General features: G+C 34.9%; 1 protein-coding gene across 1 annotated transcript in view; it reads left to right on the plus strand.

The window, feature by feature from the left end:
- Nucleotides 1-8,239, plus strand: part of tmtopsb (teleost multiple tissue opsin b) — a 29,074-nt gene extending 20,835 nt beyond the window's left edge. The window contains exon 4 of the mRNA XM_016535251.1: nucleotides 7,527-8,239. Coding sequence (XP_016390737.1) covers nucleotides 7,527-7,802 — 276 coding nt within the window. The 3' untranslated portion in view covers nucleotides 7,803-8,239. The remainder of the gene's footprint in view (nucleotides 1-7,526) is intronic.
- The last annotated feature ends 9,997 nt before the right edge of the window (nucleotides 8,240-18,236 follow it).

The raw sequence follows: 18,236 nt of genomic DNA on the forward strand, positions 1-18,236 counted from the left end.
TGAGATTGAAATGTGTTCTGTGTACACTTTTTCCTTTATTTACACGGTTTTAAATTGTTATGTTCCTACATTTCTATATGGAATGTACATTTTGTGGAGAGCAAAGTGCTAAATTATTGAAAACAGCATATGAATACTCATGACGTGAACACACATGAAATGCTGTAAACCTTACAAATAACTGATCATTTTAAGTTGATGAAAAATCAGCTTCAATGATGTGAAATAAACTGGCTAATGGCCAAACAATGCAACCATATTGATTACTCAAGCTTAATCTTCCGCATGCTGGGAAGAGAGAAAATGGGACTGAATCACAAAACCGTTTTTCCATCCTATTTGAGGTAAAAATGCATTAATTCAACTAACCTGCTAAGTTTGTCAGTTTGACTTTAAAAATCAGAATATAATGTAATATAAAAGCAGCTTTGAGATGCATTACTTGTTTTCCTGAAATCGAAAAAAATTCAATAAAGTAAATTATTGATTTTTTTCAGCATCATTTACTTTATCTATGGATCATTTTTTTACAATGGCTGTTTAACTCCATCCCATGCAGCTTTGATGGCTGATTTGTATTCCAGCAGTTTATGGCTGGATAAAACAGTCAAATAGTTATGCATGCAATTATGTTCAAGTGTTTGGAAGAATGCACAAACCATTTGAGTAAATGTAATCTTTCAATGCTGTAGTTTTTGTGTTTGTTCAAGGATTGTGTAAGAGTATGTTGGAAGAAAGTAGTAGAAAGTTTTCAAAGAAACTTTTCCTTCAAAGAAGCACCTCTTCTATGATCGAACTGATACAAGATGCACATTTTATTATTATTTCTGAACTTGTGTACATGTGAACAGGTTGTGTTTGTAATATCTGTGCAGTTCTCTTCTGTATGGGTTTAAGCTTCTGCTCCAAACAATTGCTTGTGGTAAGACCGGAGATGAAGACTTGGAGAAACTAGTTTTGCCTGTCGGAGGAGACACCAGTCACCTGTATGTCATTTTCAGTCTTCAATTCCTCCCAGCCCGTAACCATGGAAACTGTGAGTTGAGGCGAGTTGAAGACTTAAAGTGCTGTACAGATTCAAGTATCTACTCGGCATGTGTCGATATGACTGGCGGAGATTGAAAGACAGCGGAACATTGGAAGAGTACTGAAAAAAGAGTGAGTTTTGGAGTGCGAGAGAGCTGCGAAGTTCCTGAGCCCGTGAGTAAATAACAGTACTGTTATACCGCCCGGGTTCAGAAGCTGTCATGCTATGTGATAATTACATTTACTACTTCCTCTTTCTCTTTTTTGGGACGGAAAAAGGAATTTTCTATCACATTTCACATTTTCTCCCTTATTAAGAGCACAATGTGTACTTGGGGGAATCATCAGTATGCTGAAAACCTCCCTTGTTCATTAACTGGTTATAAGGGTAACATGTCAGTTGCACCACAAAAATATTTTCACAATATTTTTTCTTGGTTTCCAGTACAAACATCCTTAAAGCATTCTTAAAACAATATATACATTTTAATATGTTATAAGTAAAGCTGTTGAAATATCATGAATTACGTTTATTTTATTTTATTTTATTTTATTATTTTATTTTATTTGACTGTTTATTTTATTTTTATTCATATTTTATTTAATTCATACATATAACAGAATTTAGTGAGGTGTATGCTTAAAACAAGAAGGCCAACTGGCAGACTGAAAAATAATTTCAAGACATTTTCTGAAAATAAATCTATGGAAGCTTGTTTCTGCCACAGGATTAAAAAAATTGTGACTTTATCTCAATTCGGACTTTTATTCTCGCAATTCTGAGTTTATATTATGCAATTCTGAGAAAAAGATTTGCGGTTTATAAACTCCGAATATTAACTCACATTTTTTTTTTTTTACTTTTTTTTTCCTAATTGCGAGTATATATATCTCAAATTTTTACTTTTCTTATCTCACAATTATGACTTAATATCTCCATATCGTTCTCAGAATTGTGAGGAAAACAGTCCATGCCATAAACAAGTTTCCATACAAATCTGATTATCTCACACCATTTTTCTTTTCAATTAAGACTATCTATTTTAGGATCATTTAATGTTTTACTGCAAAGCAAGACAAACATATACGTTTTGAATTATTATTATTATTATTATTTTGTGAAAAGTTACTGCAAATAGACACATTATCGCACACTGTGTAAGAAACAATAAGACCAACAAAAGTGGCAGCTTCAGAATTAAGAGCTTTCCAGAGACACATGCAGTTCTTCCAAGCAGTGGGATCAGTTATTCCGGACCACCTGTGAGCAGGTGTAGCGTAATTGGCGAGGATGTTCTGTCCTGCTCTCCCAAGCTTTTCAGTACCCCACAGAGAGCTAATCATCTCCATTCCAGACCATCATCTGCTCGAAAGTCTGCTACCCAGCACTCCTCTCAGATCCGGACTGCAGCCGGCCAACTGAACATTCACTGATCCAGCATAAGTACACACTGAAATTATTGCTCATTATCTGCCAGAGGTGAAAATGATTCCCTGAACCCCGACTGCTCAAGTCAAGTTCAGACTTAGGAGATTGCAAAGATATTTTTCCCTCCCAGTTTGATTTGAATTTTCACACTTGGAGATATCAGATGTTCTCATCATGGAGAACATGCAAATTACTGTACATGTGGAAGGGTTTTTGCAGGCCCACACAGATTCTGCACTCTGCTGATTTCTGTAAAATTGGAAGGCCGGTTGTTCACAAAAGTTCTACTTGTCCTCCATCCCTTGCTTGTTTAACAAATAAAGCAAATTTGATGAATGCTTTTAAATAAATAAGAGTACTGCTCTCGCATTTTTCCTAGACTTGCATCCTTAAAGGAGTTTTCAGTGTTTTGCATACAAGTTAAATTGACAGTTTACCCCAAAATAAAAATCTTTGTTGTTCCAAGCCTGTATGACTTTCTGTCTTACAGTATATGCAACATGAAATAAGACATTTGGAAGAATAATGGTTACCAAAAAATGTATATGGACAAAAATACAATGGAAGTAAATGGTTACCAACATTCTGCAAAATATGTTCATGTTCATCACACAGAAGAAAGAATGTCATAAAAGTTTGGAAGCACATGAGGGTGAGCAAAAAAAAAATCCCATTTACTTGCATTATATTGTTCAAAATATCTAAAGAACTATGCAGAAGAAAGAAAGTCATACCGGTTTTGAACAACATGAGGGAGAAGTAAATTATGCCAGAATTTTAATTTTTGGGTGAACTTTGACTATAAGCTCTGACAGCATTTGTTACATAATGTAACAAATTGAATATTTTTACTTAATTAGACTAATTTTGTGGTTAAGGCACTTACAATTAAAGTAAAGATGCCATCTTCCTTTAAATGTCAAAATTTGCATCTTGTATTTCTGTCCATTCATTTACATTAATTCATCCATAAAAATGTTTATTAAGCAGTAAAGCTGTTAAAATCCTTTTTGTGAGAGATGAGCTAATTATTTACAGACATTGTTGCTGTTGGTGTTGCATCAGCAGAAATAACAGCTTTTCCAGTGTCATGAAAATTAAGTTTAAATCTGTTAACATATATTATAGATGTATTTAATAAGTTTTGTGGCTATACTAAATACAATAAATGTGGATATAAGCAGTGTACATTTCAATATTTACTACCTGGCCCTGTGTACTTATAGATGCCTTATTGTAACTATGGCACGAGTCAAAAGTTTTTTTCTGTGGTAACAAACATTTTGCCACAAATACTGGCACTGGAGCTTAATTTGCTTTTGACCAGGAGCATTGATTTACCCATGAACAAATTACACATACCAATCATAAAAAATAATGTCATATAATCCAAGTAAATTCAGTTAGTGACTGTGCTAAATCAATGTGCCACATGTGCTAAATCTGATTGGATGAAACACCCAGGCAGATAGTTGTGTTAACTGTCCTACAGCATGTCCAGATGCACAGCCACCTTCTGTGCCACCTTGGTCATCTCCGCGGGGTTCACCAGACCTCCTGCCAGCCCCTGTAATGAGTGTGTGGATCTGAATCCATTTATAGACTCATTCCTCCCACCTTAACCGTATCACATTCCTCACCTGTCCGCTGTACCAAAAAAAGTGCACAGCGCACACCTGTGATGGCCGACAGCAATGTGACCAATTTTCACATTCGAACAGCTTGATTACGTTACAGGTCATCTATGTCAGTACAAACATAAGGCAGATATTTGTCAGGACTAGTGTATTCTGCGCTAGCACAACAAAGAATTGTTGTGCCATTAACAGGCTGACTGAATATGATTGTCTTGGGAAAAGTGTGTATTTCAGTCTACCATTAACCGTGAACCCTTGACCCCAATCTAAACCCCTTCAGTCGTTTGTCTCTTTCTCTCTCTCTGGTTTTCCCTCTGTTTCATAAGCACTGATAATTGAGTGTCAAAAAAGCATTTATCTTTTAATACAGCAATATTTCTTGTATACGATATACAAAGAAACTGAACTGACAAAACATGATGGTTCTGCGGTTTTTGGCATCTTCTGAGGAAATGTAGTAGACTATAAGTATACAGTGAACATGGACGTATACTAAGTATACTACGTTTTCTCAAGGGGTGAAATCTTACTCTGTGTTTTGTGGATTGAATTTTTTTAAATGATGTTTCGTGTGTGTGTGTGTTTGTATGTATGTTTGTGTGTATATATATATATATATGTAATAATGTTTTAATTTAATAATATATATTTTCATTGATATTAATGTTTTAATTGAATAATATTATAATTTTAATGACCTACAAATTACATCTTTCTTGTTGATTTTATGTCATAATGTTTCTGTGTTTTTCAAAAGCCCTAAACTTTATTTCCAGATTGAAATAACATTTTTGAATCTGTTTTCAATGTGATTTCAGTCACTGTTCCCAAAACAGGGAGAGTTTTGAAGGTTGTATTAGTTACACTCCCCTTCTGAGGGAACAATTCATGACTAGCCATTCATTTACTCAACACTTGCATGAAATATTGTTGCAATCTGATGGTGGCATTGAGCCAAGGCCACACAAAAATTTCCTTATTTCATTCTGCTGTAAATGGTTTTGCTTGGAGCAAAATATATTGCTTGGTCAAACCCCTTCAGTCGTCTGTCTCTTTCTGTCTCTCTTGTTTTCCCTCTGTTTCATAAGCACTGATAATTGAGTGTCAAAAAAGCATTTATCTTTTAATACAGCAATATTTCTTGTATACGATATACAAAGAAACTGAACTGACAAAACATGATGGTTCTGCGGTTTTTGGCATCTTCTGAGGAAATGTAGTAGACTATAAGTATACAGTGAACATGGACGTATACTAAGTATACTACGTTTTCTCAAGGGGTGAAATCTTACTCTGTGTTTTGTGGATTGAATTTTTTTAAATGATGTTTCGTGTGTGTGTGTGTTTGTATGTATGTTTGTGTGTATATATATATATATATATATATAATAATGTTTTAATTTAATAATATATATTTTCATTGATATTAATGTTTTAATTGAATAATATTATAATTTTAATGACCTACAAATTACATCTTTCTTGTTGATTTTATGTCATAATGTTTCTGTGTTTTTCAAAAGCCCTAAACTTTATTTCCAGATTGAAATAAAATTTTTGAATCTGTTTTCAATGTGATTTCAGTCACTGTTCCCAAAACAGGGAGAGTTTTGAAGGTTGTATTAGTTACACTCCCCTTCTGAGGGAACAATTCATGACTAGCCATTCATTTACTCAACACTTGCATGAAATATTGTTGCAATCTGATGGTGGCATTGAGCCAAGGCCACACAAAAATTTCCTTATTTCATTCTGCTGTAAATGGTTTTGCTTGGAGCAAAATATATTGCTTGGTCATTAAGGTTAAAACCAGAGTTTCTGTTACAGAAATTGAGTTTCTGAACTTTTAGGGCAAACACTTGCACCTCTGCATTTCAGTATTCATAAAACTCTCTTCAAAGTTTAGGCTGGCTGAATCTATCAAAATTTCATGGTGAAGGTTGTTTTGTGAGGATAAATCCCTCTCATATCGACAAAACACCACCTATCTGAAAATGTGCTTTACTCCTCTGAGATCTTCGCAGACAGTTATGATTAATTACAATAAACCTTTATCTATAATGAAAAGTGCAGCGCAAGAACACAGAGCTTACTTTGGACCACAGTGTGTTCCTTTAGATTTTTTTTTTCTGAGTATCTCCTGCGAGTTGTTTTTCTCAGCTTAAATCAGCCCACTTTGTTTCCATCTGTGGTGACCTGATGGTCAAAGCCTGCAAGCTGTTTCCTCTGAGCGTGTGATCGCATGCGGGGGAATGTAGAGGTATATACACAGACGGTCCGTGAGGCATTGGCACCTTCAAACAAGCATCTCCATCACTCTCAGATAATCACTGCCTACGCTCCTGCTGAGAGGTCCTGCCTCAGTTAATGAATTTTCTGCACGTAGAGCTTTCAATTTGCAAACAGGCCTGTCCACATTAGAGGAGACGGAGCATCAGCTGTTGTTCCAGAGCTGATGATTCCCACGTTTGGCTGGTGCTTTATTATTCTGTCTGCACAGTTGCAAATCCAGCAAAGCAAGGGAGAATCTATCTATCTATCTATCTATCTATCTATCTATCTATCCATCCTTATACTTATATTCAAGTAAGGCAATATATACAATATAGCAAATATAATTTGTTTGATTGTGTCGTCGTAAAATGGAAATTATATTTTCGCCAGTTCTAATCTGCTAAATGGACTATAAGGCATGAAGATATTAAGGTATTATAAACTTTCTTTCTTTCGTATTTTTGCCTTGTTTTTCTGTATAGCTAAACATTCTTAAATCAAGATACATTTGAGATGCAAAATGACATGATATTATGTGTTGTTTCCTAAATTTATCAATATTAAATAGGTTTTTTGCTTAAAACAAGAAAAAATATCTCCCAATGAGGTCAGAAAAATTATCTTGTTTTTCTCTTTTAATTAAGTTAATTTGTCTTACTCCATGGCAGATATTTGTTCTTGTTTTAAGCCTAAACTCACTTCATTTTAATGTTTTTAAAGAATTTTTTCTTAAGTAAATATTTTGATTTACTGTAAGATTTTGTTTTATTTTTAATTTTTTTTGCAGTGTTGTGAAATAAATTTGGCTTGACTTGACTTTTTCTTAAAGAAGAACCTCATGTTGTTCCAAACCTGAATGACTGACTTTTTTTCTGTGGAAAACAAAAGAAGATATTTTAAATAAAATTTCAGATGTTTTGTCCATACACTTAAAGTCATTGGAGTCCAAAACAACTTTGACTTTACTTGTTTAAACAAAAACAGTAAGACATTTTTCAAAATATCTTCTTTTGTGTTCCCACAGAAGAAAGAAAGTCATTCAGGTTTGGAACTACATAAGCGTGAGTAAATTCTAACAGAATGTTCATTTGTGAGTCAGCTATCCATTTTAAGCATTAGAAATATAACCCCAGCTCTCTCAATCTGTCTCTGTGTGTCAGTTTTGCAGATGTTTCCATGCTCTCGTCATGTGCACCACCCCAGAGAGAGGCTCCAGCTTCAAAAACTCCTCCAAAGTCACCAAAACTCTCAGGACAGTGCGACGCGCCAATGGTCAGAATGTGACCTTCGCGGTGGCCTCAGCTGGCCACCCCACTATCTTTGCTCCTAACAGCGGCGGGCAGAAAAGTTCCTCAGATGGTGAGAAACCGTCTCCTGCTGTGGGCCAGGGCACCAACAGACCTGCTGTTTCTCTTGTGGCCTACTACAATGGTTGAGCTCATGCAGTCAGGCCAAACCAATACTAATACAGTGGAATTAGAAGTGACGGGGGTCACGGATTGCATAAAAAGAAAAGAGAATTGATAAGTGGGCGTGTCTTGCAAAGGAATGTGGAACTAGGACACGCCCCTCACTGACAGTCATGTCATGTTGCGTGCGTGATCTTTCTAGGGGAAAACACTAAGAATGGATATTGGAAGTAAACAGCTGGAGAAGCCTGTTTTTTTCCTGATATTTTACTTTAACAAGGACACTTTCGCTACCAGTACCTTTTCATGGTTGGACAACCAGTGTAGCACAAATTGTTTAAAGTGATGCTGTAGTTATTCTTCTTGTAATTCTTCTCATCATTTGGACATGTACAAGTACTCAAAGCACATGAAGGCCTGTTTGTGAAAGCAATAGTTCACCCGAAAATGAAAATTAACTTAAAATGTACTTTCCTTCAGGTCATCCAAAATGTAGATCAGTTTGTTTCTTTGTCAGAACAGATTTGGAGAAATTTAGCATTACATCACTTGCACACCACCTGATCCTCTGCAGTGAATGGGTGCCGTCAGAATGAGAGTCCAAATAGTTGATAAAAATCACAGTCCTCTCACTTTAAAATCCACCAATATATTTATTTAAAACTCTTTTGGCCTGTAAAATGTAAAATTTCTCTCTTGATTCAGAGCACATCCTTTTTCTGTTTTTTTACTGGAAAAAGCAATAGTAGAGAACTCATATTTTAGCCAGAAGCAACTATTTGAAGTTATAAACTTTTGTTTATTACAAACATGTTGGTTTTTGCTACATAAGATGTTAATCGATGAACTGGAGTCTTGTGGTGTGGAGTCATTATTGTGATGTTTTTATCAGCTGTTTGGACTCTCATTCTGACGGCACCCATTCACTGCAGAGGATCTAGTGGAGAGCAAGTATGCAATGCTACATTTCTCTTCTATTCGTGTCACTTTTCAGCTAATTTTCTTTTTTGTGTGAACTATTCCTTTATGGGATATATGTTGCGTAAATTTAAAGGGGTTATATCATTTGAAATACAGACATTTAATAACTTGCTCGTCAATCTTAAAAGATAATCTGTTGAATCTTGAACATAAGACCCAAAATACATTTAACACGTCCACATTTATACATCAGTAATTCATTTTCATTGTCAACTAATTCTCCCAGTAGAGTGAGATATGAAGAATATCCATCGAAAGTTGTGCTTGGCTGTGTTTTAATACTTTATTTTTTATCAAGGACCCTGATCACATCAGTGAGTTTGTGCAGCTCATTTCAGCTGGACTTGTTTTATGACAATCCTTAAAATATTTGAGGACATAAAACCTGTTTTGAGCTGTAAGAAACCTTGACTAACATCATTAATTGACCTCAGGGAAAAATGTGAAATGTATGATATGACCCCTTTAATATCAATTAAAATGCAATAGCTCTGAAGTTCTATTTTAGCTTTCTGTCTATTTTAACAGATGTTGTGTAACATGTAAAACTGCTTAGCAAATGAAAACAATCCAGGAATAGCTCTCCGTAGCCTTGTCCGTGTATTTCCGAGTTTAAATAAGCAAATCATTGATTTGAAATACATAATTTCCTTGGCACATTTTGCGAAATTGGCTGCAGGCACCCATCCCATGAAACCTCTTTATCATTCTGTTTACACACACACACAGAAAATAATAATTAAATGCCAAAAAGCTTTCATAAACTATAACGTATCATAAAGCAATGATGCCTTGAAGCCAAAACCTGCAACAGAATCTGTTGACAATGGAATTCATTTCAGTTTAATAAATTATAGTGTTTGTATGTTTGTTTTCGGTTTATTTTGTTTTGATTCTGGCATTTTGTAATCAATATTTAAATTAGTTTGGCATCAGAAGGACAGGCTTCTCAGCGATGATCAGACTGTTGACTCCTCAAGACTTGAATAATGTGGGATTGGCCCGGGGTCCCTAGTGGGGCTGTGACTGTTCTTATCAGCTGATCCGTGTTTACTACTGCAGCAACATTCACAATCAAACAACAAAAAAAGATTTATTTCTATTATAACAGCCTAGTCAATCACATATACTGACTCTGAAAAAGATTTGAAAGATGTAGCCTAGATATTTTTTGACTTATCAAAAGCATTTCTTATTGTAAGTGTTTTGTGTTTTAGTGTCATATTTTTGCTGATCAATTTTAATTTCCATTTTTGTGCATCTCTTTAGTACCGTCTTGTTGAGGTAAACAAAAAATAATAATAATTCAGTGTCAAAAACCCAGTTTTACAATACTAATCAAAAGCTTGGGGGCAGTAAGTTTTTTTTTTTTTTATCAAATAAATTCTGTTTTTTGGAACTTTCTATTCATCAAAAAATTCTGAAAAGTTAGCACGGTTTCCACAAAAATATTAAGCAGCACAACTGTTTTGTTTTCAACGTTGATGATAATAAGACATGTTTCTTGAACATCAAATCAGCATATTAGATTGATTTCTGAAGGATCATGTGACACTGAAGACTGGAGTAATGATGCTGAAAATTAACTTTGCACCACAGGAATAAATTATATTTTAAAATATATTAAAATATGTATTTTAAATTGTAAATTTACTGTTTTTACAGTTTTTATTATTATTATTAAATAGAAACAGCCTTGGTAAGCATAAGACTCCTTTTTTCAAAGACATTAAAACATTTTACAGACCCCAAACTTTTGAATGGTATATTTTATTCATATTTTTTATAAAATTCTCACAAATCAAGTTATCTCTTTATGGCTCATATCATATAGTAATGGAGAATTACCCAGAAATCCCATATAATCTACATAAACACAAGCATTTTGGATTAGAGCCAAGAGTTGGATTTGTGGAACAAACTGAAAAAATATATGAAAGTTTGATTACAATTACAGTGTTTATTTTGAGGGTTATTTGTTTAATAGGGTTTTTGTGATTTATTTGTGTGAACATTAGTGAGTATTTTTATGAGGCAATTTCTAGATTAAGGGGTATGTGACCCATTTTTCTGAGTTGCCATATTAGTGCAAAGCTGACGTTGTGCAAAACTTCTGTACATTAAGTGAGAACGCTGTATGCAGTCAATGCTGTATAGATACTGTGTAAGAATACATATGGAAATGCAAGATAACAGCACTTTGAAATGCATAAAAATGCAAATGAACAGCAGTGAATGCAATTTTTGGACAGCAATGAAAAACTACATTTGTTACAGTCCAGCTGTAAGATTCAAGCTTTTTTTTGGCTTATTTTATTCTAGCTCGCTTTGTACATTCTAAATAAGATTAAAATTGCTGACTTCTGATTTATTTTTCTGACATGCTCCAAATGAAGCTAATACATCATAGTGATCTCCAAATCAGAGCTTTTGTTTTATAGTTTTGTTGTGTTTGCATGTTTAAAAGCACTGGACTGTTTGACAGACGATCACTAATTAATTTATACATTTGTTTGTGCAAGTGTGTGTGTATGCTAGCATTCGTCTGTATGATGTATTACCAAAGCATTTTTTTTCTCTAAATGTTACCTATGTCAATGCTAATAATAAAAATATCTGGATATAAAATATGTTAAGTGGTTTTTATAGAAGTTACTGCTTTTGTTTGACTGATGTCCACAATGCCTTTTATACAGTTTGTACAACAGAGAAAAGCATATTTCTAGTTTGTGCTCTATTGAAATTTCCAGATTGCTTTGCTGTTGTGTATTAGAAACATTTGGCGATCTGAGCTGTCAAACAGTTTCTCAGATATCCTCTTTTCTGCTAAATGAGTAATGTTTCCTATTCGTTCAGACCAAAATGCAAAGGGTAAAACATCCACGTCATCTGTTTTTGTGACAGATGTCTGCTTTCTTAGTTTCTGTCATAACAGTGTGTTGAACTGGGATCTGATTTGAGACTTGAAAATGGGAAAGTCACACCATAGTGTGGTAAATTCCTCTCTGAATTGGATGAATCAATAGTCAGGGTGGTGGAGAGATGGAGAGGGATAGAGAAATGCTGAAAGACAGAAAGAGTTCTTGGAAAAAGTAGTTGTTGATGGGCCATCAGATGCAGCAGCTGCATTAGGAAGAAGAAATCTGCAGAATTAATATGGGGGGAGTGTCATTTCCAGGTATGCATACTGCATATTTCCAGACAAGTATGCCAAACAGCAAGAGATTTCACATAATGCATTCATTTTTTTCAACATCATTAATCTAGGTTAAAGTGTATTATTATGTTAAATTATATGAATTTTATTTGTAATAATTATTTTTAGATACTAAAACTGGTGTGTGTATATATGTACTGTATATATATATATTCACCTCACCTCAGTTATTTTGCAGATTTTTTTATACTTCTGGCCAAAATGCGTCACAGCAGGTTTGACATCCATTACCTCAAGTAATATTGATTTTTTTGAAAGGAGGATGAATACATTTGTGTGACGCGCCTTACTATGAGGTCACAAGACTGCTTAAAAAGCATTAAAAATGAAGAGAAAGTGTACAGTACAGGACACATGATGTGACATGTCATGTGAACTGCCCTTGTTTGTGTTTATGTATTTAAATACAGTTTATGTATTTACAAAGGAACAGATGATATTAGATATTCACCGAACAAAACAGAGCAACACGTATTGCAAAATCAAATAAAAACCTCTCACCTTTTAAGCCACAGTAATCAATCTCCCACAGAGACAGATAAATGTTCAGCAATACACATTTATCCTTCTGTTCAGTAAAAGACTTGCTTTCTGTGAACTATCGTGAAGCCCTCAGGCCTGACCGTAATCATTTCACTGTCACTTTGGCAGCCTGTTAGTGTCACAGTGACTTCTGTGAGGGATCTCCCTGTCATTTAGAAAATATTTGCATGTATTTACATGTATATTTATATTCATATAATTTATATTATATTTCAATATATTAATATATAAATCTAACATATTTTTCTTAAATATATACATGCATAATAAATATACACAGTACAAACACATATATTATGTACACAAATCTTTTATTTTGGATGCGATTAATCGCAACTAATCATTGCCCAGCACTAATAAATTTTTTAATGAATGACCTTGAATTCAAACAATTGAAAAGTAATTTCTCTGACTGCAGAAAATATTAAACTGCAGTATACGGATATCATCGCCATATTAAATTTTTGTCTTTTTTGTCTTTATTTGTATTTGTGACAAAATACGCCCACCCAATCTCTCTCTCTCTCTCTCTCTCTCTCTCTCTGTGTGTTACTGCCAGTTCATAGAGAGAGCCATCTGCTGATGTGCTTCTCTGCGGCAGGAGCCAGATGCCCTCAGTGACAGATTAGACGCCAGTGACCCGCAGTGACTGGCTCCAGTCAGACGTACGGGAGGGAGCAGCACTGGCATGCTGGGCCGTCCGCTGTGGCGCACTGGCACCCTACCACCCCACAGCTCAGTAAGCCCACCGCGGCTCACCGCTTATCTCCACCGTGCCACAGATACAAAGACACGCGCACCCAAAAGAACATTTAAGCAAGTACAAATGCCACATGAAAGCGAGATATAGAGTAGGGAAACATTCTGTCCTGATTCTATGTGCACTGTTAATCAAAAGCACTGGAGGCTGCACACACTGCTGTGGTTATCCAAAAGAAAGATATTATGTCAATACAGTTTCATGAACAGAAACGCAGCTCCCTGATACAGTTCAACAGAGAACTGTCAAGATTAAGTAAAAACGTTTCTTTTATAAAAATTAAAACATGTTCCTATTCTTATCATGAATGATTTATCACTACACGCTCACTTAAGGAAAAAATATACTGTATATAATCTTCATATTGCTCTGACATTCTTTTTTAGATGATCAACAAGTTCTCATATTTTTTTTAAATCGTCCTCTCCACAATACAGTATTGCAGATGCAGATAATGCAGATATTTACTGATTTAAAAATATCAGCAATTTCAATTATTCCAATTTTAATTATTTTGTAATTATGCTTTTTTTTCATTTTAATTATTTATTTATTTATATTTTATATCAGCATTGCATATATATATATTAGGGGTTGCACCGACTAATCGACTTCAATGCTCTGCCATGACGCTTTAAGCTTGACGTCGACTAGTCGCTGGTCCTATAGAGGGGGCAAAAAGAAATCTTTGAAGGACTTCCACATTTACGCTCCGTTTCCAAACAGTTAAAATGACAAATAAATGCATACTCTGAAAGCGCTCCACAAGGCGTGTGTGATTATATTACTGGATGCTCGAAATTGAACGGGAGAATGCACGTTTTAAACAGCTTATTGTACAAGTAAGTTAATCGCCGTTCTTATGCGCTGCTGCATTGTAACGCACACACATAGGCTTCAGACAGAATATATATAAACTCTAATAATTTAATAACACTGTTACATGTAATCTAAAAAATAATAATCTTTTTCATACTGTACAATATATTCAATTGTGCAATTCTAATTTTCCGTATTTTTACATTGAAAAATTAATAGCTGTAACCTAATGCTCACTTAAAAGCACTAATAATTAAATAACACTGTTAAATGTAATCTAAAAAGTTAATAATAATAATTTTTTATATTGTAAGTTATAATTAATTTCTCAGTTATAATTTTCCCAATATTCCCATTTACATGTTTTTGCTGTAATTTAATGCTCATTTAAAAACATTAATATTTTTATAACACTGTTAAATATAATCTAAAAAATAATAATCTTTTTCATACTGTACAATATATTTACTTGTGCAATTCTAATGTTCCATATTTTTATATTTAAAAAGAACAGCTATAATCTAATTCTCACTTAAAAGCACTAATAATTTAACTACACTATTAAATGTAATCTAAAAAAGATTCTTTTTTTTTTTACAATAATTATATTTAATTGTGCAATTCTAATTTTCTCTATTTTTACATTTATACAGTATTATTTGCCATACACTAATGCTCACAAAAAATGCTAAAAATTCAATAACAATGCTAAATATAATCTAAAAAATTAATAATCATTCTCATCCTGTATATCTAAATTCACTTGTAGAATTTAAAAGGACTGTTTTTAGTTTTTTGTGTTTTATTTTTAATTTACTTAGGGTGTATCCCTTCTTTTCACCATCCAATCACCACCCATCCATTGCCTATGGATAAAATCATCTCTTGCCTTATACCTATTTCTCATTGAATATCTTGTTTTGTCGGCTCCGAGCGCGCTGACATGTAGCGCCTTTGCGCTTCGGGCGTCCCGAGTTCGAGTCCCGGCTCGTGGACCTTTCCTGATCCCCCCCCCTCTCTCTCTCACCCACTTCACTTCCTGTCGACCTACTGTCCTATCTAAATAAAAGGCATAAAACACCAAAAATAAATCTTTACAAAAAAAAAGAATATCTTGTTTCAATCAAAAATATATCATATCGAGGTGAATGATTATAAACACTGTATCATATTTATATGCTTAAATATTTATCCACATTTATAAAAACCAAAAAGTAGCTCTCTGCCCAGATTTGAACATTCATGCTTGTGTCTTCAGTGTCCTTTGGTGCCCTTTTCCAGGCCATTTCCAAAGCAGACCCCCAGAGCGCAGCGCTCTCCTAAAAGATTTCTGTCATCGAATGCCTTTCCTGTGCATCAGAGCACAACCTCTTCAGAGATTTCCCAATGAGCAGTCAAAACTGCTCCTAAATGGCTCTATTATGTCTGACCTCAGGTTCCTCAGTTGAAAAGGTTTGAATCGTTGCGAGTCAAACTGGGTCAGCACACCATTTCTCTTCAGCAGCTGTTCTTTTATAGTGCCTAAATGTCATGTGTGAGAATGTGTGCTAGGCTCTGGGATATGAAAAAGTTCAATTACATTAATCGCACAAACAGTGATTAAAATACATCTGTGAAGAATTCAGGGGGTGGGAATAGGAAAATGATTAGAAGATCATTGTGATGCTAATTTGTTCCTCAGAGGGATTTTTCTATTTAATCTTATTTGTGAAATATTAGCTAAATTGAAAAGCACCATAGTTCAGTCACTGCAGGGTTTTTCTTTTTATACATAATCTTAATGTCTTTTATTCTGTTTTTTTTTTTTTTTCACTTTGATGAAGTTTACTTTTGATGTGTATGTTATTTACAGAGAAGAAAATACTTGAAGCAAAATCTATAGAAGTAATGCCATTTTAAGCCTTTTCAAATGTTGTTTTCAGGATTCAGAGTAAAGATGTTGGTGTTTTTATTGATGATCTTATTACATTACTTAGTTGTAATTGTATTTTAAATATTCATACCCTAATTTTGTATATGCAGGAACCTAATTTAGCACTCAGAGGTGCTTCATTGGGGTTTTTTTTCAGCCATTGTGAATTATAGATTAGTGAAATTTCCTGTTCTCACAAGTTCATAGAGAACTAATATTAAATAAAGGCAAAATGACAACACTGTTCTCATTCAATCCACTGATGCATGAATTTTTATATCACAAAGAAGGAAAGATCAATGTTTAATTTTTCTTCACAACAAGAACATAATCATTCTCAGATTTGTCTCTCACTCTTTGTTCCAAAAAGAAGTATTTTGAGAGAGTTATGTGTCCCATTCAACAGATCATGATAACAGTAAATATTCCGAAGGTAACTGATGTTGCATTTTTTGTCATAAATAAAAACATAAAATAAAATGTCATATAGGGTCAAAGGTCACTCATGATGAATCACACTATGAATGGTTAACGTAGCTTTTAAAAATATTTTCTTTTGTGTAGACATTATGCATCAGAGTGTTAAGAGACAGAATAAAGTGGCTATGTCAGGGAAGTAGGGGTGCTGAGGGGGCTGCAGCACCCCCTGTTTTCACATGGTTGCAAATGCAGCGCCAAGTTTGTTCATTTAAATTTATTCAGTTTTAGCATTTAATAATTTATTTGTAATGATCTCTGAAATGTAAATTGTAAGTGGGCTATAATAAACCCATGTTTATCTTTATAAACATGATTAATTTTACTTGTGATGTTTTCTATATGGGATGATTAGCCTAATCCTCATGAACACGTGACGCTGGCGCGTGGTATCAGACATGAACTATACAGAATGCGAACAAGATTAACTGTAATACAAGGAGATAATGGCGCAAAAGTGAATTTCAGATTTTTTTAAATGCCCATCCCAGCAAAAACTTTCCATCCAAACAACACCAGCCCCAGCACGAGCACCGACGTAAGTGAACTCAATCTAATATAATGGCATCATTATTCACATGGCGCAGCTGATTGGTTTCTTTTCACATCAGCAGCCAATAAGCTCGCTGCTCAACATTCAAATACTTGGCTAGTGCTTGCTGCGCACTTCAAGAACCCTCCACCTTCCCCAGCTCCACCTGTATAGATCTAGCAATATTTCTTGCATGCTCACAGCAGCATGTCTGTGGATATATTGTCAGGGGGGGGAAGGTGGTCCCGGCCTGGCCACCTAGGTCAATGTGCCCCCTCATCTCCGGTAAGCACACTATTTCTACTAAAGGGGAGTATTTCTATAATGACATCCAACACACAATTTTATACACTGGTGAATTTATGGCTTATTCAGATGAATTTGTATAATATTATATGCACGTTTTCATACAATTCTGCAGACATGCTCACTAACACGTTGTCCATACAAATCAAATTGTTACGAATTCATACGAAATCATCACCTGATAAAATAGCTACATTTTCTCATGAGATCAGATTGATGACATCAGGCATGTGAACACGCAGCAACCCAGACAAATCTGAAATTTAAAATATATACAGCAAATAAAAGTTGTTTAGTCAAGCATGACCAGAAATGACCGTGAAATGCTCCGCCGTGTGATTAAAGAAGAGAGACGCCGTCTGATGAATGTCCAGGCGGGGGAAGAAATTGAAGCATGCGGAGATGAAGGTGCACATCAAACCCCGTGCAACAGTCTGATAATTTTAAATCTGTGAATGCGTACTCCAGCCCAAACCCATGATTTATTCATACAGACAGCAAGCGGGGAGAAGGAAATGGTAATGGTAGGAGCGTACTGTTGAGCGGCTCTCAAGGACGCTGTTGTCTAGTGCAGATCCAGAGAAGAGGCTTCTACAGGCCCTCTCTGTATGCGTGATCTCGCTGTCGGCGTCCCATTAATTCACACGCATCTCTTCCTTCACGCGCCACGTTCACACTACAAATGGCCGTCTGGCCCTCAGAGACCCCGGCAGAAACACTGTGGCTTTTGAAGAGTTCTTTTGGCTCACTTTGTGTCCTCAAAGGTGGGGTAGATTAAACAGACTTCTGAATGCAGAAAAGCAGGGGGGAAGAACCTCTCCAAGGTCCTCTATCGTTCGCACACAGACTCAATCTGTGTGATTACTGGCTGTCAAACGGGTTTGATTTGTCAGGATAATGGATCCATGCCACGC

Source organism: Sinocyclocheilus rhinocerous, unplaced genomic scaffold (assembly GCF_001515625.1).
Source record: "Sinocyclocheilus rhinocerous isolate Xijiao unplaced genomic scaffold, SAMN03320098_v1.1 scaffold1508, whole genome shotgun sequence".
Taxonomy (NCBI): domain Eukaryota; kingdom Metazoa; phylum Chordata; class Actinopteri; order Cypriniformes; family Cyprinidae; genus Sinocyclocheilus; species Sinocyclocheilus rhinocerous.